Raw genomic sequence first — 25,211 nt, 5'->3', positions numbered from 1 at the left:
GTGTCGGACAGGTGGAAGCACCACTACCTTCACAGGTTGCAGGTGACTTGCAGTGAAAGGTGAATGAGCCTAAATTTGTTGCCATCTGTGCGAAAAGAAAAGCAAAAGAAATAGGTTGGTATGGTTTCTTCAGAAGGAAAAGCAAAAATAAGGAAGGAGTTAAGAGTTTGCAGGGTGAGCGAGGCAGGAAGGCCCCTTGGTGGCTGAGCCTCGGGAGGGCAGGTCCCCCGAGCTCAGCTGCTGCAGGTGTGCCTTGTGGTGGTAGCAACCTTGCACTTCTGGTGCTATTTAAAAAGCAGCAGCAGGTTGGACAGAGTTAAGGGGGTGCCAGCATGGGGCCTTCTGTGTGCCTGATGAAAATGCGAGAGCATGGCATCAATGAGCTTGGTGCACCAGTGCCAGATGTACAGCACCAGTGCTATGGGGCTCTTTTCCTTGGCGTAGGCTGAGCGAGAGAGAAGCACGGGCAGCTCTTCACTTGTCTCAGTGTCAGCATCTTAATTATGGCAGAGGCTCGGGGTGGGGACTGTGAAATGGTGGGATCCTTACAGTGCCCTGCGTAAAGGCTCCGTGGATGTGCGCGCAGCTCCGAGGCACCGGTGAGCAGCTCGCGCTGCAGGTGGTTGTGCGAAGGCACCGGGGCGGCTGGGAGCAGCTCGGGTAATAAAGCGGAACAGAGCGGGTGGGCAGGATCGGGGCGGTGCTCGGTGGGGGCCGGGCGAGGTTTAGCGGCGGGGCTCTGCCGTGCCGTGCCGGTGGGACCGTGCCGTGCCGTGCCGTGCCGTGCCGTGCCGTGCCGTGCCGTGCCGTGCCGTGCCGTGCCGTGCCGGTGGGACCATGCCGTCCTACACCGTCACCGTGGCTACGGGCAGCCAGTGGTTCGCGGGCACCGATGACTACGTGTACCTGAGCCTGGAGGGCACGGCGGGCTGCAGCGAGAGGCACCTTCTGGACAAACCCTTCTACAACGATTTCGAGCGCGGAGCGGTGAGTGCCCGCACGGCCCCGGCTCGGCCGGCAGTGCCCGCCCTGCTGCTGCCGGGCTGGGGGTGGGCGTCGGGGCAGGCGGGCCGGGGCACGGAGCTCTCCATCGCTCCGTCGTAACTTCAAGCCAAGGTTGGAAAACAGCGCGAGTGCGCGGGGACGTAGGGCTGTGCTGGCGCGGGGTTGTCAGCGGGGCTGCTCGGACTCTCCCCGAGGTGTGCACTGTGCTGTGCCCAGCTGCCATCTCCTGTACTCTGAGCACCCTTTTAGTACGGTGTTCATTTGTTTGTTGTCTGACTTGAAAATAATAGACTCGGAATTTTTTATTTTTTATTTTAATGTGTATTTTATTTGTAGTCCTAACTCACGGCTCCCCAAAGAGACATTTAAGGAACTTCAAAAGTTTTTCTTAAAGTGCCCTTTATCTCACCATGGACACGAGCCCTGCCACTGCGCATACAAGTTCAGCCCCACCATCACAGAGCTGCCTTGCCAATAGATGTATTTTTATCCATGGGATGCACAGTGTGAGCCAGCTGTCTGGCCTTCCTCAATTGGGCACCTCAAGTACTGTTCACGTATGACAGCATTTTGAGTTAGAGTTGATGGTGTGTGTAGATACGGCCCACAAACGTACGTGGATAAACGACCTGAGAAAAGTAAATTCAGAGGCATGGGTACTTCCCTGTTGTTGCTGCTGTTGAAATTACTTTCATTTATGCTTAAGCATTCATTGCATATTGATCTGGTCTCCCAAAAAGGCATCCAGCCCTTCACAGAATCATAGAATGGCTTAAGTTGGAAGGGACCTTAAAAGATTATCAAGCTCCAACTGTCCCCCCTCCCCTTCCCACGTGTCTTATTTTATATGGTGAATATAAGCAATGCTTAACAACATTAGCAAGAGAGATGGAAGAGGACCTCAGTTTTCCAGGAGAACTAAGCCCTTTTTGGCTGAGGAGCTGAGCTCCAGATTTCCAGAGACTGGACACCCTGCTCCCATCCTCAGGCTGCAAGTGAGGGTTCAAGAGTGCTGGGCTCTGTGGGTGAGAGCGTGAGTAGCCAGGTTTTGTGCAGCCCTGCAGCAGGTAATTTGTGCACCTGAAAGGAGTACGTACATTCTCCTTGGGAACCTAGTCTGTAGGTGGATTTGAAAGTCTTAGTCTGTATAAATACCTTTACCTGTACAAAGAGCTTGCCTGATCTTCTATATAAATATTGTGTACCAAATGTATTGTTAGGTAAGCAAGCTGAGACAGTGACAATCTCTTTTTTTTCCTCTTTTTTGTCAAACTTCTTTCTGGGTGCAAAAGTCCATGACTAATCTTTGACTTTTTTTTTTTAACTATCCAAATTATTTCCATATGGAGTCCTTCCTTAGTGTGTTCTGTGAGATGGCTGCCTCGTGGGCTGGCAGCATGATGTGTGAAGCTGTGTTGTTGCAGGTAGTGTTTCCTTGGGCAGCGCCGTGCATTCCTCCAATTACCTGGACAGGTAATGTTGTGCCCAGAACACTGTGAATCTCACTGATATGCTGTGCAAAGAAGGAGAGAGAATTAAAAATTAAGATATGGAACAAAAAGCAAACAAGCAAACAAAACCCCCTGAAGCACACTGTAACACTTCCAGGTTGGTTGCTTTGTGAAGTGCAGCAGTTGAAACCTGTTCTGCCTTTAGCATCTCAACAGCATCCCTATAATTTTCCTTTTCTTCCAAATAATTAAAATGTGATCACATCTGAAAATAAGAATAAATAGTACAAACAAATCACTTTTTTTTTTCTATAGATATCCAGAATTCCACAGAACTGTCTTGTAAGGCTTTGTTACTTCCTGGTTTCTTTACTAAATGTTGGGCCAGTCTCAGTAATGCCATTATCCTGGGAATGGCTTCATTGGAATGAATGCACATGGTGAGTTTTCCTAGACATGTTAAACAAGGCCTCTGATCAGCTCTGAGCAGATCTGTGTGCCAAATGTTGATAGAAGGAAAGGGATGTGGGAAAACCAGAAGAGGCTTTCACAATAGCAGTGTAGTTTTAGTTTCAATCTGACCTACTCCAAGCACAGAACGTGGGCAGTTTAGAAAGCTGGAGCTGCTTTTCTTCACTCACTTTCTTTTGAGTAAGTTCCTGTTGGTGCAGAACAATTTCAGTGTGGGTGTCAATGTGTCCCTTGGTTCTTTTCTTCCTGATACCCTTCCATCTGCTTTTTGCTGAAACACACTCAGAAGCACTTCCAGAGGGAAAATACAGTTCTTTGTGGCTTTGGGCTTTGTGCATATAGAGCATGCTGGTTTGTTGCTCCTTTTGCAGCACTGGGCTGGTCAGCAGGTGGCTCTTCCCAGCCAGGAAGAGCTCTGAGTTTGCAAAAGGGTAAATTGCTCAAACAGGATGCTAAGGGACTTTGGACAGTCCTACAGCCTTCATTCATTCTGTTCTCTGAAGCCAAAAGTTTAAAAACTCTCAGCTTCTATGGCTCACCATGCAGACATTGGGGTGCAATGTAGTTTACCAGGAGACCTCAAATAACAAATTCAACAAAAACATTGAGCAACGAAGCAGCTGCTTCTCTGGGCCTTGCAGTGCCTGTGCAGCCTTGCCACACCTTTACTGCACTGGCAAAACTGCATCAAGTGATCTCAGGTCGGTCCTTGGCCTCTCTGGCTTGGAGGCAGAGGAGACTGGATGAAGAGTCACCTCGTGTCTGGGGTTGCCTTTAACACAGAACCATGACGGTCATAAAATGGCTAAAGCCCCTTGGGAACATTTGGTCTGACAATGACTTATTAAGCTATTTCAGGGTTCTTTTAATACCTGCAGAGTGACTGCTACTGGAGGAATGCGGTCATGCCCGAAGTTTGGCTGCCAGTATGACTCTTGGGTCAACTCTTTGGGTTTGGTTCACACTGCTGCTTCATTTTTAATCCTAGATGTATTTATGTGAAGTAAGATTTTGTAAATTTTAGAAACTATATAAATAGGTATGGGTAAATGAGAATTTTAATTATTATTTTAATGGAAGCTAGCTAAACATTTGAAGAAGAGAAATTTTAAAAAGGGTAGTGGATTTTGTTGGTCAAGATATCAGATTACACCCTACAGCCACTGCCTGCCATAGTGGAGGCTTATGGCACTAGTGTGGTGATCTCTGGGAAAAGTCAGTCAGTACTTTTCAGTCTCCAGAGCTGGTTTAAACTCTTGAATCACAAAGGGAATGAATTTACATGTGGATGTTATCCTTCTAGCTGTTCTGGGATTGTGTGTGCAAGGGGGTTGGAAGGGTTGAAGATTCAGCATCATAAACTCTTAACATGAACGTAAGTGTTGACTATTGAAAAAAACTATTTCTATTCTGCTTGGAGATGCAAGGAAAAGTCAGAGACACCATTTTAATACGATGGTTGAAATCTGAGCACTGTGATTTTCAACTCCAGTCCTGTCAGGCGGATGCTGTTTTTGTGAAGCACAGTTCCCACTACCACCTTGTGTGGATGGGTGTGCTGTTGACATCAGCACTGCAAATTCCGAGTTAAGACCCAACGAGTCTCCTTTTTGAAAGAAGCTGTTTAGTGATTTTGGCTTTAGTAGGAAAGTGGGAATATAGCTCAGACTGAGATTAGTCTGTTAAATCTCACTGGTAAGTGATATCTAGACTGATTTTAAATGTTTGAGTTTAAGTGAAATTAGAAGAAATTTGTGTCCTTTGTTGATAGGAAGCAACCTCGTAGGAGATGCAGTGTATCAATCATAGCCTGAACAGTTTCATAGTTGGTTGATGAATGTCACTGGGGGAAGATGAGCAAAAGCAGGGTTTTATTATCTGCAGCATGGATTTCAAAGCCTTTTTTTTTGTTTGTTCCTTTTTCATTCACTTTTGTGAGTCAGATGAGCCATGAAAGCTGGGGTTTCATGTGATGCATTCTGAGAGAACTGAGGTCTACCATCTCAAACTTTGGTGGACACATAGATGTCTTCAACCTAGAATGATCACTACAGCTAGTAATTTGTGCATGGCTTGTAGAGAGGGTACTTTGCATCGATAACATGGGAAAGATGTTAAAATGAGAAAGGAAGGAGTGCTGAGGGATTCTTCTTAGCATGTGTTCTTCTAATCATATAGATGCAAGTTGCTATGGGTCTTTCTTTGCCACCTGGAGGCATTTTAAAATAGGTATTTTTTCCTTTCTCCTATCTGGAATTTAGTCTTGCATCACTTTTCAGTTTTGGTTCTTATTTGACATAGCCTTTTTTTCCTAGCAAATAAGACAATAGCAGTGTCTACCAATTGTGCGTACCTATTGCCTGCGGAGTGAGGAGGAGCAGCAGATAGTGGTGTCTGAGCAGGGAGCCAAACGATACAACTCACCCAGTCAGGAGGGTCTTGCAGACACTGTAGCATTTAGAGGAAGTGTATCTCACCCTTCGGGTATCAGCAGCTGGTTACTGTTTCTAAGGTTGTTGTCTTTGCTGCGGAAAACCACAAGAGAATACAGTCCCTTCTGGTAACCATTTTAGGCTTAGCAGGATCCTCTGAGCAGGCAGGCTATGGTCACGGTTGTCAGGATTGCTGCGGCAATTCAGCCTTTACAATGGGAGCTTGACTGTTCTCCTTTTCCTTGAACTGTTCACCCTGTTTGAAATGGAGAGTCAAATGGAGTTCCTTAGCACTGCATTGTGCCTTACTGGCCACGTGCAAAATGATTACTCATTTCTTACTGTTCTGATGTTGCCTGGTAGTGCAATTGCCACCAGAACTGCATTTTTCTTGATGCTGTCCCTGCATGCAGTAGGAGATCATGCAGGTCTTTTGTGGTTTTATGATATTTGTTATATTATTGTTATTCCACATCATAACATCATGAAGTGTATTGGGAGTTAAAAACTGGCTTAGAACTGGTTAGAGTGCCAGCTCCTAACCACTAGACCAAGAGCTTTAACTTTTTAACTCCCAATACACTACATGATGTTATGATGTGGAATAACAATAATATAACAAATATCATAAAACCATAACAAGGTCCCAGAAAGGTTATCCCTAGCCTCATGATGGGACTGAAGTACCAGTTCTTGAGTCATGAGTTTGCTATCCAATGTGTTAACCACATGATTATCCTTCCGGTGCAGCAGTGTGAATTCACTTGCCCAATCAATACCTATTTTGGCTATTGCAGTAGCAAAAGCTTTCATGCTCTGCAGATTTTTCTCAGTCTTGCAAACATTCAAATGAGGGGAATACCATCTTTGGATTAGATACAAAATGTTCCCCCATTTTTTGGAGTGTTTTATGTGGTCTTATTTGTTTTGTTCATCTTTCAGTTGTATTGCAAATCTATAATTCTCTCTGTCCTTGTACTTGTTCTTCTCCCCAACAGAAATCAGGAAAATTTCATTGCACCAATGCCATACTGGCCACAAGGAAGGCTGGGTGTGCTTGTATAGTGCTGGCTTTGCTTTCCATGTGTGCAGTGAGTCACTGACTATTTCTGCTCTGTAGGTTGACTCCTATGATGTGACGGTGGAAGAAGACCTTGGAGAAATTCAGCTAATAAAAATTGAGAAACGAAAATATTGGTACCAAGATGACTGGTACCTTAAGCATATCACTGTAAAAACACCACTGGGTGATTATCTGGAATTCCCATGTTACCGCTGGATTACAGATGAAAAAGAGGTTGTCCTTCGAGATGGAAGAGGTGAGCACCATAAGAAACCTCCTGTGCAGCACCCAGAATTTTCCCACCTCTCCTTCCTCTTTCCCCATGTACATCCCAGACTTTCATGATATTTGCCTGACATTCAGAGTATGGTGAGATGAAGAACAAAAGCGAGTGAAACCCGGTTGGTACCTTAAACAGCCAGCTGGAAACTATTAGCCACATTAGGTATATATTATCAGTTGTATTACCTCCAATACTTCCAACCCTAAATAGCTATTTACATAAAACTTCTGCTGACTATATCTGCCTTTCCATTTGCCTATGTAAAGCAAGTCACGTACTTTGTGCTTTCTCCTCATCAATAAGGAAATCTCTATCTTATTTAGCAGTATGGTGGATACGTGGTCAGAAGAGCAAGCTGTCTGGAACTGAAGCTTCACTGGGTTGTCTTTCTGTTCTCATGGCTGGAAAATGTGCTTATAGCCTCACACTGGTTGAGGAGAGTATAGCTCAAGGAGAGAGGATGAAAGATATTTCCTAGTGTTGTAGTTTAACTTACAACATTGTCCCAGACAATATTATGATTTTTTTCATTGATGAAATTTCTCCTTGATGCTGAAATATAAAATTAAGTCCCATGACTCTTCTGAGGCCTTTTAACACCAAGTGTCTGCCTTAGGATTTCTGATTTTATACAGAGACCAGATAGCCGTTCTTAGCTTAACCAATTTGCCCCTTGAAGCACCACATTAGGAACTTGAGGTACTACACTGGGTTGTGTGAGCATTTCCCACAGAAGATTTGTAAAGGTCTAGGACAGAAGTTTGAAGGCTTTGAAACACTGATGTCATTCTCAAGACCTGACTGATGACAGAGGAACTTCATAACCTTGTCTCTTTCTCCTGATCCACAGCAAAGCTCCCCCGGGATGACAAGACCCAGATACTCAAGCAGCACAGGCGCAAAGAGCTTGAGAATCGTCAAAAAATGTATCGGTGAGTCTCTCACAGCTCCCCAAAAGCCCAGGGCCTGTTGTCATCAGGTCAGGGGTTGGCAGAGTGCATTCAGACAATCATATTGCTCTAAATACTGAACTGCTGGTAAAACAAAACCAAAACTTCGTGTGTTGGCTATATATGCATTTTTTACTTAGATGGGATTCATTGTAAATGATGTTCATCCTGCTGCATGTGGCTGCATTACAAGATAGTTGAGTCCCAGATAAGCCTGTCCAGAAGAGGTAAGGTGAAATTCAGTGGTACAGTCTCTATATGAGCACTCTGACCTACAGTTGCACTTTCAAGAAAAGATGAAGATAGATTTTGTTTGTCTTTTACAAGTAGGACTCCAGTTTTGGAATGTGATATCAACATGTCAACTCATTCTGGAGCTTTTCGGCTGCTGTAGTGAGTTTTAGTCACTTCTTGAACCAGGATGTGGTGGAAGATCTGGCCTTGCTTGAGCAGACTGAAATGTACCATCAAAATACAGTGGTGTTACCCATCTGTAAGCAGTTGTAGACTTTTTCATAACTGAGAGAAGGTCCCAACAGGAAAATCTTTTATCAGTAGATAACTCTGGAAGACGTCATACATTTCCTTTTCATAGGAACATACTTTAAAAAGAATAAAAGTTTCTCTTGCTTCCCTCTCCTTATCGGGAGAATGAGAATAACAGTGTTCATTCAGAACTGATGGATTGAGGTTTGGCATATGTGTTGTTGGTATAATTTGACTAAGAAGGGATCTTGAACACAAATAATGGGAAACAGCAGAGGAAAATCTAGATGAAAAAGATAGGTGGCACAAAATTTTGTTTACACATGCAAAAAGGAAGGCAAAACCACTGGTAATTCCAGGAAGACAGCAATTTGCAATTCAGATGTGTAATTGATCATGCACAATGAATTCTATGTGTGGCAGGTAATTTGGAAACACTGTTGAAATATGCCCCATCACAAATGGCCTCCTTTTCTTTTGAGGTAAAAATGGTGCACCGTACAAGATCGTACACAGCAGAGGGCGAGCACCATGGCCATCAGGAGGTGGGGCTCAGGAGCTGAGCCGGGGTGCATGCACGTCTGGTAGCGCTGCCTTTCTGAGGAAATGAGATACATGCCTGATACTTTCTGCTGATAGTCATTTCACAGTACTTTTTTGCAAATGTGGGACAGATAATTTTCCTGCTCAGTGACTTCTGCAGTGCCAGTTGGGTAGGGCTTACCCTTATGGAGGTAGCTGTTTGAGTGTGCCTTTAGGCACCATCTGATAGCATTCAAGTCACTTAAAACCCATTTTTCTCTCTATGTCCACTGCACAAATATGATGAACAAAATGATGCCACATTGCTGTTTACTCCAAATCTCAGGCTGTTCGTTTCACCCTTTTATGGCTATGTTTTAGTTCGCAAAACTGCAGCCTCAAGAATGGGGTTGATGTGACTGAACAGTGCACACTGTACAGCTATCTTTCTCTCTGCCCCTTTCCCTTCCCAGTAAATTTGTAGTTACTACCAATTCCAACCAGTTGTGACAGACATTTGGAAATATCACAGGTATTAAGACACGTTAAGTTTTGTGACAGTAGTTGGCCAAGTAGATGCCTTCTGTTATACTTCATGTTAAGTTACTGGTAGTTATAAGTTACTGGTAGTTATCACTGTTCATAAGTTACTGGTAGTTATCACTGTGGTGTAAGTCAGATTTTTTCTCCCAGGTAGATCTGATGCAAGTTTTCTTCACTGCTGCTGTGACTCAGCTATAGACGTAAAAGAACCATGCAACTCTTATGCTGGTGAAATTATATAATTAATCCAACTTCTCTTTTCTCAGCTGGAAGGAGTGGCATCCTGGCTTTCCATTGAGTATTGATGCCCATTGTCACAGTGAACTGCCCCGTGACATCCAGTTTGACAATGAGAAAGGAATAGACTTCATTCTGAACTACTCTAAAGCGTAAGTGTTACTTCAGACATCATCAAATGTAAAGGAAAAGATTTTATTATTATTATTATTATTATTATTATTTTGTGTTCTAAAGTTTTCACTCTTGGAACTTGCTGATCCTCTGCATTCTCATTAGACACTGTTTTAGCTGTAGACAGGATGAGGGATGGCTCTGCTCAAAAGCATGGGAAGGAGAGTTATTGACACCTACTGCCTTAGGCATCTGCCTGTGCTCAGTGTTGCTTCTCTCCTCTGGCTATTTGGGAAAATTAGGCCTTTCAATCAGGTACCAAAAGATGGTGTCAATGCACCTTTGAGACCCTGCTGAAGAAAAGCTATTGCCATCAGATGTGGGTTAAGCTCATCACTTAACCACATATGAGTGTAATCTGCTACAGGCATCGAAGTCACTATCCTGCCTGAACTTGTCATGACATTGAAAAAACAAAGTCCTGGCCACTGGCTGAGCCTGAAAAGTCTTGCCCAGCAGTTTGGAATAGTACAGGATTAATGGGTAAATAGGAACCCTCTGCACTGTGGGTCTGCTTCTGAGCTGTCTCACAAGCCTGAGCCACGTCATACTGTACCAAATGGTGGGACAGAATGAGACAGGGCTTCAAGATCACCCGCAGTTCTTACATCTATGACTCTGATAACATGCTGGTCCCTCTATATTTTGGAAAGATATGCCTCTCAGTGTTTCAGTGATCAGATGGGGATTACATCATCAAGCATAGGTTGATAAGAGAACCAGCGGGTTTTACAGCCATTCTAAGAAAGCTGCAGCTCCAAATAACAGTGAACACTTTCTTACCTGAGTCCATCTAAGTGATCTGACATGGCTGAAACCTTACATGGTTACGCTTCCCTTAAAAGTTCATTTGACATTCAGACACTTAGAATCTGTCCAGGAAATCTTGCTCAATTCTCTTTTCTTCTTCTGATGCTCAGGAAAGGCCATTCTGTGCTCCTGGTACAATTGTTCTGTGTCCCTGTCAGGGCTGATGAGACCTTCAAAGAAGTTGTCTCCAGGTCCAGTCTAGATAATTGCACAAGATGCTTCCTAACATGCCTTCAGGCACCCCTACTTATCTTGACTGCTCTCTGTAGCAGCAGAAGCAGTCTGTTCTACCTGTCCCTTGTCTGGACTTAGTATAACAACAGCTCTTCTGTCTGATTTCTGGTTATGCTGATTGGAATCCTCTTTCAGAATGCCACTTGCTGTCTTTGTGGGCTTCTTGGGCTCTTCGGCCGCTTCTAATCCTGTTCATTTTAAGGTCTCAGACTTGGTTTATAATTTACAACTACCGCCTTTTGAAATTGTTTCCCCCTTAAATTCTGTTCAGGAGGATTTGCCATTTCACTGTGGCCATTCTTTGCTCTGTTAACTGCCTTCCCCATCTTAGTGCAGCATCTGTCCTTTTCTTTGCACATTTGAAGATGCTAGCAGAAGGGAAACCTGACTCTAAATACACCGTCATGTAATCAAAATAAATGTTTTCTATCTCATAACAACAAAGCTACCATTTATGTAACAGTATAAGACTTTGTTTTTAGGATGGAGAATCTCTATATCAACCGTTTTATGCACATGTTCCAGTCTTCCTGGAGTGACTTTGCAGATTTTGAGAAGATCTTTGTGAGAATCAGTAACACAATCTCTGGTGAGTTCATCAGCATTTTCTCACATGTACCTCATCAAACGACTAATTTTCTGTCTTGAATATGTCTGATTAAGAATGGAAAAGGCTGACATACACTTCTGCTTGCACACTGCTTACCATAAACAGACAGTAATCAGTAATCTTAGACTGCTGATCATACAACAACCCACAAGACCACAAAGCAGTGTTACCATAGAAACATAGATAGGCTTGGGTTGGAAGGGACTTTAAAGATCCTCCAGTTCCAAACCCCTGCCCATGGTTTGGATGCTTTTGGTGGTACAATTGGTTGTTTTGACAAAACTTGCAAGCCATCAGGCCAGTAAGTCTGGGGACATGTTGCAATGGGCTGAAATGAGCTGGGAGCTGCGACTTCTTCACCTGGTCCTGATGCAGACAAAACAGTCCATCTCTCCACAACTGGGCCAGGTGTAATTCTTCCTGGAAATGAGTCCAAGTTAGTGCTTAAAAGGGCTCACAGCATCTATCCAAGGTGTCACCTCATTCCAAAAACATGTTGGAATTTCTCGTGCACACTACAGTAAACATGGTGACATGTTTACCGTTATGTGCTCACATCTTGCCAGGGAACATAAATGTATATGTAGGCATCTGAGTTTCACTTTTGTGCCTTTGAATATTCAGTATCTGGAATATCCTTTATACTGATAAGAATTCCACTGCAGTAGTATTAAAAGACCAAGACAAAATTCTTCTTTTCTTCAATCCTTTTTGGTATGAAATCTTAGCAGTTATTTAAAAGCCAGGTAAAGGAGTAGCAGATGGAGATGGGCTGATGGAGTAATATCTGTAAAGTGGGGCTGGGAAGCCTTTGATTTGTAAGCCAAACCCAACCTGCTACTATGTCCTGCAGTTATATTATTTGAAATTATTTTACTGTAGTACTGGATATAATAGATTCACAGATGCTATTATTCAGTTAACATGTAACTTCTCAAGCATGTGTAAGTGCTCATTCTGGCTCTGCACAAGATCATACTTTTCCTTTCCGCTCTGAAGTTTTGCCCCTCTTCAGGCTGACTAAGGGCCAGTTAACAGAAATAGGAGGCATTTCTATGGTTTCAAGTATGAAGTAAAGCACACAAGGAGGCTAGAGCTTTTAAAACCAATTACATCAATTTGTTACATTTAATAAGATTGCTTCCTAAAGTGCTAGGATTAGATAAAACCTACATTTAATTTCATTGATAATGTTTCTGCACCTATGAGGAAAGCTCCAGTTCCGTGTTTTAAACTATAAGAATGGATCTCAGCTATATGAGTGTACCTCTGAACCCGATCATTAGCAAGCCTTAGCAGAAACAAATTCACGATGTTTTTCAGTCATGCAGTTTCCCTGTTGACATTAGCAGGATTTTGTTTTCTTTTAATCACGTCTTTTCTGACTCTGAACTTGTTTGAAGTGGTAATAGTGACATTAGGAAGCAGAGGACTGCAGTGTGGAAAACACACAGTACTACTAAAAATGTAATAGTAAGGAGAAGGAGTCCTCCAAACCAGTGTTTTATTCAGAAGAGTTGTTAATCTGCTTTTTATTAACAATTGAAAAATAAAATCAGCCAGTGAGCAGTGTTAGTGAGAAGCCCAAAGTCCGACATGATTATTCAGGTACCCTTCACCCAGCTCCAGTTACTGCTGTTCTTGCCCTTCCCACCTTGGGTATTCCCCTTTCCCTGCCTGTGCCTTCATATTGGGGCTTACCTGTCTATATAATAAACCCCAAGAATTTGAAGACTGAGGTTGAAGAATATCATGGAAGACCTAAGGAGGTAGCCTGCAGATGGAAAGTATATTTTTTCATAGAAGTTGTATGTTTCAGTGCAATATAACAAAAGGAGAGAAATCCTACATGTGTTGATATTGATGCTGCAAACTTGTTTTCCTTTAGAATATGTGATGCAGCACTGGAAAGAAGATTTTATGTTTGGCTACCAGTTCCTGAATGGCTGCAATCCTGTGCTGATCCGGCGATGCACAGAGATTCCCAAGAAGTTGCCAGTGACCATGGATATGGTAGAATGCAGCCTGGAGAGAAACCTGACCCTGGAGGAAGAAGTGAAGGTAGGGCTTAGGGTGAAGTTGGACTCCATCTGTTCCTTGTTGTGTTCTCTGACCTCTACTCCTTGTTCTAGCTAAGCTTCAGCCACATCTCCTCTCTTGAGCTGCAGGTGAGGCCCTTCTACAGGTCCAGTTAGAGGTATCACCAGGAAGTGAAGGGTGTACTTCACAGTGCTTTCGTCCCAAAGGATTGGGAGTGTGAGAGGGGCACCCTACCCTTTCACAGAAGCATGGTACCCTCTGTCACTCACAGAGCTGAAATAAAAGGCTGAAGAAGGACTGGGAGGATGGTACATTCCTTTTGTCTGTACAGTGAGCATGGGGTGTGGAACGGTGTGAAAATTGTTTGCACCTCAGTGTCACTGCATGAATGCCAAATGCATAGTTGCTCCTTGCTGAGATGCTTGCTGTTGGGCTCAGCAGACACAAGTCAGGTAGCCTGTGTAGAGGTGCTTGCTGTCCCAATGGCAAACATCACTCCTGAGCCAAGGGTGGGCCATCAGCTGCCTGCAGCTGCAGGGCATGAACCAGCCTCTGGCCAAGACTCTCCACCCTAAGTTCTGAGCCTTGCTGCTCATGCCTTTCTGCTTTTCTTTCTTAACCTCTCTCTGTGCTGTCTTCTTCCTTTCTCATCTGCCTTCCAGCTGCTGATCTGTCCTTTTTCTGTCCTTCCCACCAGGAACACTGTTTGCTGTATTCTTTCATCTTTCCCTCTCTCCATTAAAACACACCAAACTATTTTCTTTTCTTTTCTTTTTTTTTTTTTCCAGCAAGGAAACATTTTCATTGTGGACTATGAACTTCTGGATGGTGTGGAAGCCAATAAGACAGACCCATGCACGATACAGTACTTGGCTGCACCCATCTGTTTGCTTTACAAGAATCTGGAGAATAAAATAGTACCAATTGCAATCCAGGTGAGCTTGCTTTCAGAGAGTTTAAAGGGGCACGTTGCTTTGTCCCATCTTAAACACAAACGTATTTGGGGATCATACTGTTTCCATCTCTTTCAGCTTGGTCAAAAGCCTGGGCCAGAAAATCCCATATTCCTTCCTTCAGATGCCACCTATGACTGGCTACTGGCCAAAATTTGGGTTCGTTCATCTGATTTCCACATCCACCAGACAGTGACCCATCTCTTACGGACGCACCTAGTCTCGGAGGTGTTCAGCATAGCTATGTTCCGTCAGCTGCCTGCTGTGCATCCCCTCTTCAAGGTTGGTCCTTCTGTGAAGTGGTTCTGGGGGAGTCGGGGAGGTTTTCTTTTTTCAAAGGTATGTCCTGGTGGTAGCTCAGATGGGATGATTTGACTGGCTGCCTGGCAAGGCAGTGTAGAGCTACCTGCACTCATCAAGACTTCAAACTCTGCACATGCTTGCTGTTGAATTCAATCAAAGCATTTGCCCTCTTCCATTGTTTGTCATATTTCACAGCTGTTGGTGCCACATATGCGGTTCACAATAGCCATCAACACCAAAGCTCGAGAACAGCTCATCTGTGAGTGTGGTCTTTTTGACAAGGTAATCCTTTGCAAATCTTTACTATTTTTCATGGGTTCCTATGTGTCTTAATTTTTTAACTGTCACATACTGCACTGTTTCTTGACTTTTCTGCTAAAGCACAAACATTAACAGCATTGTCTGAGACACAGAAACAGTGCTTTGAGTTAATTTGCTTCCTGTTGTGCTAAAGATAGTATCTTTCACCTCTAAGTCACCAATTTGCAACTGTATGTTATCCAAACATCTAGATTCAACTGTAGTAGTATTTACAACTGCTCTTCATCTCCTTGCTGCACCAGAAACAGCATGCCTTATCTAGGAACCACAATGGGTTGACGCACAGCACTCTTTGTGGAAACGTACTAGCTGAAACCAGGACATTTTGAGAGGTTTCAGAAGACCTTCCATAGAGAGAGCCTCTGTCTCAGAACTGTTCCTCATACACCTCTGGCACTGGACAAATTCCAGGCTTAAATCCCAGGGTGCCTAACAGTAAATTCCATTCATAACCACCACTTGTCGTCAATCCTAAACCACTTTGCAGCAACAGTTGGTAGTTTAGCGAACGCTCTAGTCTGGTACACTCCTGACGCCCTCCTTCACACACAGACTCGTTCTGGAGCACGGAGCTGGCAGAAAGTGCTCTGGGTTCAGTATTTCTATACTTCTGTACTGTATTACTGTATTCCATAGTACTATTATAAGATGATACCTAAGATGTGCCCGTGGAATAAAAAGGGTATATGATCAGTGGTTTGTGGAAGGGATGTGAAAACTTGGAAGTCAAAATGCAGAGCTGCAGTAGACATCTGCAGTTTGGTACTTGTTTGTGTGGAGATGTGCTTCTCTCCCGGTAAAAACAAATCTCCTGGGAATTTGGACAGCCAGTCTTGGCACGAAGTGAGCCTAATTTATCTCCCACTGTTCATATCTTGCTGTTGCTCCTGCAGGCAAATGCCACAGGTGGAGGAGGACATGTACAAATGGTTCAGAAAGCAATGAAGGATCTGACTTACAGCTCACTCTGCTTCCCTGAGGATATAAAAGCTAAGGGGATGGACAGCAAAGAGGATATTCCCTACTACTACTACAGAGATGATGGCATTAAAGTCTGGGAGGCTATAAAGAGGTAAGAGACTGTAGATCTGGAAAGGGCCAATAGAGTCTTTGTCCCAGAGGCACTACTCCATTTTGTCTCTGCTCACTTTGCGCTACATCACAGCCTTGTGAATACACGTTTGATCACTTAGTGTCTTTTCTGTGCTAGTCATACTGGTTGGTGCCTGGTGCTCCTCTCTTCTGCATGTGGTTTGTGTGTTTCCTCTAGTGTGTTTGCTGCTCATGGAACTTGTTTGTAATTCTTCTTCCCTCTCTTGTCAGCGACAAGGCTAAACCATAAATTGAACAGTGTATTTTCAGAAAGGTGGGGGCTGAGGATAGAGAACCTGGAGGAGTAAAGAGAAATTCCAAGAGTTAGCACTGTTTAGGTATGGAAGAGAGGAGACAAGGGTGGAGTACTCAGAAAGATAACGTTTCATCAAGAAGAATTTTTCCCTGTGTCTGTAGACACAGGTTCTTTAGCCTTCAAGAAATCGAAGGCTAAAATGACAATAAAAAAGATTTTGGGTAGACCTCAGCCAAATTATTCTTTGATAGAGAGAAGTATGGGAACAGATTGTTTTGATAGCCTGCAGAGTCCCCAGGTGTGAGGGCTTCCAGTAACATTTAAAATAATGTTCTAAAGTGGTATAGATTGAAATGATATTTGTCTTAAGGCAAGGAATCAATGCCTTCACATGGGTGAAGGAAAGTGCTGTGAACCCATCCAGAAGAACAGTTCTTAGCTTTCAGCTCCTGCTGAGAGGTCAGGTTTTGCTGCCTCTCTCATATTTGCTTGTGTGAGGCATAACTGAACAGGACAATGGTACAGCTGATAACATGAAAAACAGCCTCTTACCTGCAAACTACTGGCTACCTTCTGCCTGGTTTTGAGCTCAGATAGTGTTTGAGCCCAGCAGTCATGCCACTAACATTAATTTCATCTGAGGAGAAATATATAGTCAAGCATATGCTCTTGATTTCCTGCCTTTTCTGAGCCTATGCTCTTGTATTATGCATTTCAGAAACCCCTGTATAAGTATGTATTCCTCTACAGGATGTCACTTGAGATGTCCTTGTTCATTGCAGAGGAGGTGGACTCTTCCAACTCAAACGATTCAATGAATTTGTTCCCGCAAAGGGAATTTAATTAGCCTTTTTTAGATATGCACAAACCAAGAGAGAACGGAGCAGCCTGAGGCACCCATGTGAGCTCATTGGGGTTTTTGTGGAAGTGGAAATGTTAAGTATGGTTTGCATGAAAGAGCTGTGTTTTGGAGCCCAGTGAACTAAAGCATTAACTGATTTGAACTAAATCTTTCTTAAAGAGCTATAAAATTGCAAGGCACAGATCTAGCCAGGAAGGGCAGCAAGTTTTTATCTGGAGAGGTCTTGCAAGACTGAAACATAGCTCCTCTTCAGAAAATGGGATGTTTACAATGCAAAACTGATGTCAAGAACATTGGTTATATCTTTGTCTCCTGTGATTTTGGAGCAGGGAATATCTTGCCGTATTTCCTACAATTACTGGTGCCCATTTGAGAGAAAATGAAATTATAACTTTTCTGTGGCTGGTTGATTGATGTAGTTTCCCTGCCTGTGTATGCTTATTCCCACCCTCCTTCTCTTTCCTGTGCTTTCTTGTGCTAATTGAGATAGGATATCTTTTCAAATACCTGATAGCAAACTCAATTTTGTTTGACTGTTTGCTAGTGTTAGCTGGAGGAGGACTCAGACTTGGCTGAGAGATTCATCGTAAGTAGTTGGTTTATAAATGGTGTGGGCAGTGAGCTTCTGAGTGCTGGATGTCCTCAGACCTGAGGCCACAGCCTCCTTTTCTCTAAGGGGGTGCCAGACTCTGCTCTTTGATGAAATGACTTCTATCCCCAGCATTGCTGCCTGGGTGGTCCAAGCTCAAAAAGCTAAGCGTGTCCTTCCAGAAACACTGAGGATCACCCAGTGGACTTTTAAACTTCTCTCATGTTTTTTCCTCTGCTTTTTATTTCCAAACTAACTACACATCTTGACAAATATATTTCATCCCAAAAGGCCACACATGTACTTGATATCCTACTTTGTATTTGCATGGAAAGAGGGCTAAAATACTGCTGCTGTGTAGGAGAAGGATTCCCTTCTGCATGCAGTTGGTACACGTACCAAGGGATGGAGGCAGAGCTTAGGCAGAGTCACTTTTTCTCTGCATGTTGCAGGTTTTTCTTTTTGTTTGGTTTCTCATTAAATCAAAAATTGCAAAAACCTTTGATGTGTATGCAGTTATTCATCTGTCTGCTTCAGTATTAATATTTGGTTTGATTGGTAAACAGAAATTGCACTGACAGATTTGCAGAGGTCTCTGAATTTAAATTACTGGATAGAGAAATCTTAACTGGACAACAATTATTAATTCCACTGGTAAGCTTCTGCAGCTGAATGTTTCACTCTATAATTTGTTGTCATAATATTTGGCAAGAGATTGTAGGTACCTGCAGAGCTAACAAAATGTCTCCGCATACTTCATTTAATCAGTCATTAAGTCATGAGATACAAATCCACATGAAATCAGGCTTTTCTGTTCTCACTGCTTCTAGAACTCTTTCTATTATCTTCATGTTTTCAGACCCCTTTTTTTTTTCCAAGGTGAGTTAGCCTGTGCTGCGTTTATAGAAGGAGGGACTGTGAGAAGAAAAACTGAACAGGGAGATGTCTGCTGCGTTCAGTGGGCATATTGAGAAGCTGTAGACTTGTTATAGCCAACAGTAGCTTCCAAGGCCACCCCCACTTAGGAGCATGCCACTTAGGTTTTATGGCATGTGGTAGGAGGGAGTGAGCTGTCTGAACAGTATTCAGGAGCAGCTTTGGAATGTCTCATGTGCAGCAGGTCTTCACTGTTTGGGAACCCCTGTTCCCTGTGGGTGATGTACAGAGGGAGACTGAGCTAAGTGAAGAAAAGGATGTAGATGTGAGGGCAGAGATCTGGGGAGGAGAAACAGCTCAAAAAATAGACTAAGGAGCACTGGGACTATCCAGGAGATAAGAGAATGTCTGAATTTTGGGGAGTCATGTGTAGAGTCAAGAGTTGGATTTGATGATCCTTCTGAGACCCTTCCATCTTGGGATATTCTATACTTCTATGAGCGTGATCCAACGTACTTTTGGTGGTGGAACGGGGATTCTGCATTTAGAAATGTTTGCACTCCCACTTTTTATGGAGGGTTTTGAGCCCCACTCTTCTTCATGCAGTGTGCCCTCTCTGCAAGCTCAGCAGAAGGTCTTCAGTAGGATTTTTTTCTGCTTTTTTGTTTTGTCTTTTTCATTTGTTCCTCTGTCTGCAGTTTTGCCGAGGATGTGATTCAAATCTACTATGAGAGCGATGAGGTGGTGTGTGAAGATGTGGAACTCCAGGCCTTCGTCAGAGACATTTACATGTACGGGATGAGGGGTGTGAAGGCCTCAGGTAAGGTATGATGGCCTGGCCAGGTCTGCAGCTTGCCTGGCCCCTAGTGATGGCAAGGCTGTGTGCACTTCGTGTTTTAAACTGTTGGTGACCCCCTCCCTTCTTGGACTGCAGACTCAGTTTTATGGATTAGACCCTGGGTCAGGCCCTTCCTCCCTCAGGAGACCGCTCCTTTTTCTGCACCCCTCACCACAAGACTGAGCAATGCATGTCGTCTCTGTACATTGGGGGATCAGACCTTTGATTTTTCTATGCTGAGGCTTTAAGCTTGTTAGGAAAGAGGCTGTCTTTATCTGTTGCTGGCACCAAACAGATGGTGCTAGAAATCCTTTGAATCCTGTCCTTCAAACCTTGCATCAAATAACAAGTGAAAATCTCCCCATCAATATCATACTGCACTTTAACATACATGTCAAGTTTGAGCTGTTCTGCTCTCCTCAAGAGAAGATATTCAGAACTCTTTACAAGAAGTGTTTTCCTTTTCTCTATTTCCTCTTGCTGCCTTTTATTGCTGGAAAACTACTATTTGGCTGTATGAACTCTTACCTCTAACATAGTCCTATTCTCCCACATAAGTTAAGGGTCTCCTGCCTTTTCCTAAACACATTCTTTTCTTCCACACACATGTTGTGTCCAAGAGAGTTTTAGGAGTTTTTACAGGTGGGTGGAGATTCTTTGTACTGACCTAGCAGAGTTATTTCTGGAAGCCCCTTCTGGCTAGAGCTCGATGGCAGATTGCTGTGACACTGCCTGTGTGCATATTTGTGTCTGTGAAGTCCAGGCAGAACTCTGATATTTCCACTTGTTATAACAGTGACAACTTCATGTTTGATGTAAGCATTTTGATTGGGAATGAGTACAGTGCCTTTCAGCCAGGATGAGACACTACAAGTATCACCAATGACAGGACTGACCCTATAGGCTGGAAACCTGCCCAGCTGCTGTCACCTCTCCACACTGCTGCCACAGGGCTGGGGTAGAGTGAGAAGGATGACCTGGGTTGGTAAATAGGAAGAGCATAAGTGGGGATGCTGTTGCACAGTAGAGCCTGCCAAGTTCCTTTACAAGGAGGAGAAAAGGAGGGTGCAGGAAGGGGTGTGCATCCTCTCCTCTTAGGGCTTGGTGCCTGACCAGAAATAATGTGTCTTCTTGCCTGTGCCAGGTTGAGTTTTGCGTCTTCATCAGATTCATGGTACAGACGTGGCAGCAGCTGGCACAGAGGTAGTTCACTCTGAGCTGCTGTCAGCTCTCTAGGTATCCTGGGATCTGTCAGTATGGTGGATTGCGATGGGGTTAGGGAGAAGAGGGCAGGACTGTAATGCTGGGACAGGAAAGATGCAGGCACAGATGTGCTTTGGTGACAAAATATTTCCCTTGTCCCTGACTATTCTGCTCTTTCTTTAAATAGCTCTGTTTGATTACGCCCCCTCAAAGACTGCTTGATGCAACTATTTCTGTTCCTCATTCTGTTGTTTTTTGTTTCAGAAGTTCTCATTTCCTCACTTACTGTTTCAGCAAATAAGCTCTCCCCACAATTGTTCACACAGCATGCTTGATTGTTGAGCCTCAGACATTTAAATGTAAGCAGACAGCCATTTGCTCTTTGGCGTGAACTTTCCCTGTTTGCATTGCATTAGGAAGAAAAAGGGACTCTCTGGATTCCTTGATGCACAGTAGGTAAGGTGTGAGGACAGAGATGCCTCATATTTTAAAGGTATAATTATGCTTTACCTTTCTCCTAAGGAATGACACCTGCTTGGCAGACGATGATGATGCCTTACAAATCTGTATCAGGTAAAGCAGGATCATCTGCATCTATGGCTGGGCATCCAAGACTCAGAGTTTGAGTAACTCCTGTTATAGAACATGATGGAACCAGTAACAGGGTCAGAAAGAGAATGCCCTGCTCTTTGGTGACGGTTGCACAGTACTCCAATTAGCACCTTCAACCGATGTCTACTAGGTAACTGAGTTACTTCATGGCTGGTTAGTTATTCTTTTCTTCTCCTTCATTCAGGGTTTCCCAAGGTGATCAAGACACGAGAGAAACTAGCAGAATACCTCACAGTGATCATATTTACCACATCAGCCCAGCATGCAGCTGTGAATTTTGGTCAGGTAGGAATTTCTGGGACGACTGCTCATCCTTCTGGGCTGGGAGATGCACCTACCAGGGCACTGTCTGGGAAGTGCTGTTTGGAAGACAAGCAGACATTACATTGCTCTTTCTGGCATGGGGAATCACAACCCAAATAACAGGGATTACAACCAGATCTGAGGATTTTAAGAATGGTGCGTTATGACTGGAGAATAGCAAACATATCCTCCAAACACAATAAAAACTGCAAGCATATTTTAGTACTGCAGGCATGTTCTTAGAGCAGGTTTTGCAGAACAGAGCAGTTGGAGAAAATGAAATTGTACCACTTTTAGTGACTTCATCAGAGATGACCTCAGACTGTGTTTATTAAAGTAGCTAAATTCTTACCCTGACTAATGAATCTGGGCCTGTGGTCAGCAGAATAATTGCTCCTATGAAGATGACCCCACTCTCTCCATTATGACATCCTTCTGGGAAAGACAGTAGAGACTTTCTTACCTCAATAGCATCTCTCTGTCCTTTAGTTTCATTAGTGTCTTCTCTTTCTGAGGGACTAATATTACACAAACAGACTCCCAAGTGCCAAATTTCATAATTACCTTTGCTGTGTTCCTGAATACCTTCTGTTGTAGCTTTTTGCTGTGCTTTCTTGCCTTGTGCAGTATGACTGGTGTTCGTGGATTCCCAATGCCCCACCGACGATGCGCTGCCCTCCTCCAACAGAAAAGGGGACAGTCACCATTGAGCAGATTGTGGAGAGTCTGCCAGACAGAGGGCGTTCCTGTTGGCACCTGGGAGCTGTCTGGGCCTTGAGCCAGTTCCAGGACAATGAAGTAAGTTGACCTCCTTTTTCCAGGTGGTAGGGATGTTGGTGAGACGAGAGCTACGCTAAGACCACATTGACTCATGAGGTTGTAGTGACCATGTTTGACTTGAGCATTCACGATTGAGAAGCAGCAGCCAGAGATGGAGGGCGGACAGAACACATTTTTCCTTGGCAGTGCTAGTGTAGGCTAGCTTGAATATTGATTGGACATAACAGTAGCACTCCTAAAGCTCAGGGTGTTGTTATTCTAGCAGAGCCTAGCATTGAGACAGAACAGTCTTTTCTCAGACAGATCTCAAAGTGTGATTTCTTGGTGTTGTGTTTTTTTTTCAACTAGCTTTTTCTGGGCATGTACCCGGATGAACATTTCGTGGAGAAGCCAGTGAAAGAGGCTATGGCAAAATTCCGCAAGAATCTGGATGAGATCGTCAGCGCCATCACTGAGCGCAACAAGAACAAAAAGCTCCCTTACTACTACCTGTCCCCAAATCGCATTCCCAATAGTGTTGCTGTTTGAACAAGAAGAGCTCAGAGGAGTATAAAGCCAGTGAATGTTTTCCTGTTTCATATGGTTCTCATCAGAGACCTTCCAGAAATTGGTAAAATAACAAACACGCTCTCTCCATCAGAGCTGACCCATGGTCTATTTTGGCCTTCAAAGCGAATTAACTATGACAAATCTTGCACACAATTTAGATGGTTACTCCTTAGGTCAAATTTGTTACAAGATTACATCACCAAGATTTTTATATCAGTCTTAGAATCAATACCTGCATTTGTGTTAGCTTTCCTTTTCCCAGTCAAAGCAAAGAAATCACAGAAATTGCATTGCTTTCAAGCTGAGTACTGCCACACTGTATGTGAGAATTGGACAGTAACAGTGAAAAGGTACTGAGCAAAGACTGGTGTCTTCATATTCCTCATTTTGCACATCTGATTCAATGAAAATAGTATCAGGAGCAATAAAAAAGTCACATTTTTAAAATCCTTCCTATTTTTAATAGATGATACTCATGACATGAATTCGTAGTCTTTAAAGTTTGTGTGTTTTTTATAATCTGATTTTAAAAATGTAAGTTAAATATTTTCTCTACAACTTTGCCCCAGTCAGGATGAAGGTAAAAGCAGGACATCTTTGTAATGCAGACAAGCTTTTTATATCACCTTGAAATCACTTTCTATCACAGTGGAATCACTGTTGTCATCTGAAATGAGAAAATCTGATTTATAGGAGATGAATTCTTTTATCTATTTGTACCTATATATTTTTCACATAAAACTAGTAAGGTTTGTCTCAGCCTCTGCCAGAAGAGTTTTCTGTCATTGATATGCATGGGCAAATGTCTTGCTTAGCACAATAACAAGTACAGACTTAGAGCAGCAGTTATTCTGTTTCATTGCTGGGAAGGCTTGGGTTTTGTGGGTAGCTTCTTTTGTTCTGGGAGAGAAGAAAGACTACCTTGTGTAAAGAATATGGAGAAAGATCAAATGATGGCTTATAAGAGGAATCTTGGGATTTGGTTTATTAATCATAATCTGTTCCACCTCAGAGATATCAGAGTTGTCTGTTGTATTTAGAGATGATTGGGCTCAAGTATCTGGGCTTTGGTTTAACACTGAGAGAGTCACAGAGATAACTAAAGGGAAAAAACGAGGTTTGGGAAATTTAATAACTCCTTTGGCTTATTTTTCCCTGATTTTGTTCCTTGTGCTAGTAGTGTAAGCCTGCAGTGTTTGTTTCATTGTTTATTTTTTAAATAGATAAGAAAGCTGCTTATGCTAATAAAACAGAACTGAACAAGAAAATCTAGCTTTTATTTCTTAACCCACTTTCTAGTGCTGTATGTTTTGATAAACTTGATAGGAATCTAAGGTATACATAAGAAATTTAGGAAGGTAAGGTGCTATGTATCACAGAATCACAGAATTACAGGGGTTGGAAGGGACCTCTAGAGATCATCTAGTCCAACCCCCCTGCCAAAGCAGCTCCCTAGACCAGGTTGCACAGGTAGGAGTCCAGGTGGGTCTTGAATGTCTCCAGAGAAGTAGACTCCACCACCTCTCTGGGCAACCTGTCCCAGTGCAGTCTAAAGAAATGAAGCTCCTGTACACTGAGAAAATATAGTTATTTCTGTCACTCTTGTGAGTTTCAGAAAAGGCTGGTGTTAAAGTGTCCTTCATGTTTCATATGAAATACATAATTGGAAAGGACAACTATTTTAGACCCTTGAGGGTAGTCTGATTCCCTTTTTCTTCTACCAGCGAAAGAGCTTCACCAAAAATGTGGACAGTGAGACCACTTCCTTCTCTTGAGGAAGTACACTTATGACTTAAGCATTTTCCTCTTACCGCAACCCATGAGAAGTGGTGTCTGCAGACACCAAGGCATGCATTTGTGAGTGGTGCTGGAAGAGTGACAGAGGATCAGAGACCATAGCATGCAAACCACAAAAGAAAAATAAATAAATAAAAGAATAACTGAATTTCACAACAAACTAATGCAATATCTCATTTACCACCTTAACTCTGTTCTTCTCCTGTATATAAGCGTATATCTTATTGTCTCAGCTTTCCTATGATAATGATCTGTACAGTCAAGCACTTTTCTAGAAAAAATATTAAAAGAGAAGCTGATGGCTGCTCTCTTGCATCTGTTCCCACCCTGTGGAGCTGGGTCTGAGGGAAATTTGGGGAATTGGTTATGTAGCTTTCAAGGCTGATAGCAGCAATCTGATTTAACTGCAGCAGAGGCTGTGGAATGGGGTGAGGAGGTTACAAGTAACACCACCACTAATAAGGAAGCAAATATGAGCAAATACCTAAGTATTTATTTTTCCAGGGGATGTGGGTACACATACTCCCACCCTGCTCCCCTTTCAACCAGTCGGCATTCACCGGAAA

General features: G+C 43.2%; 1 protein-coding gene across 1 annotated transcript; it reads left to right on the top strand.

Moving 5' to 3' along the window:
• Positions 1–822: 822 nt before the first annotated feature.
• ALOX5 (arachidonate 5-lipoxygenase) lies at positions 823–24,103 on the top strand. Its single transcript, XM_065746142.1, has 14 exons — positions 823–987; positions 6,480–6,678; positions 7,556–7,637; positions 9,473–9,595; positions 11,144–11,250; positions 13,160–13,332; positions 14,100–14,246; positions 14,343–14,546; positions 14,763–14,849; positions 15,782–15,960; positions 19,262–19,383; positions 21,401–21,501; positions 22,147–22,317; positions 22,648–24,103. Exons 1-14 carry the CDS (start codon positions 838–840, stop codon positions 22,825–22,827), a joined length of 2,025 nt encoding a protein of 674 aa, XP_065602214.1. The 5' UTR covers positions 823–837; the 3' UTR covers positions 22,828–24,103.
• The last annotated feature ends 1,108 nt before the right edge of the window (positions 24,104–25,211 follow it).

The sequence above is a fragment of the Cyrtonyx montezumae genome, unplaced genomic scaffold (genome assembly GCF_038088225.1).
Source record: "Cyrtonyx montezumae isolate F1298 unplaced genomic scaffold, pur_monq_1.0 scaffold_4, whole genome shotgun sequence".
In the NCBI taxonomy this organism is placed as follows: Eukaryota; Metazoa; Chordata; class Aves; order Galliformes; family Odontophoridae; genus Cyrtonyx; species Cyrtonyx montezumae.
The sequence above is the reverse complement of the archived record's forward strand: the minus strand, read 5'-3'. Positions and strand labels throughout refer to the sequence as shown.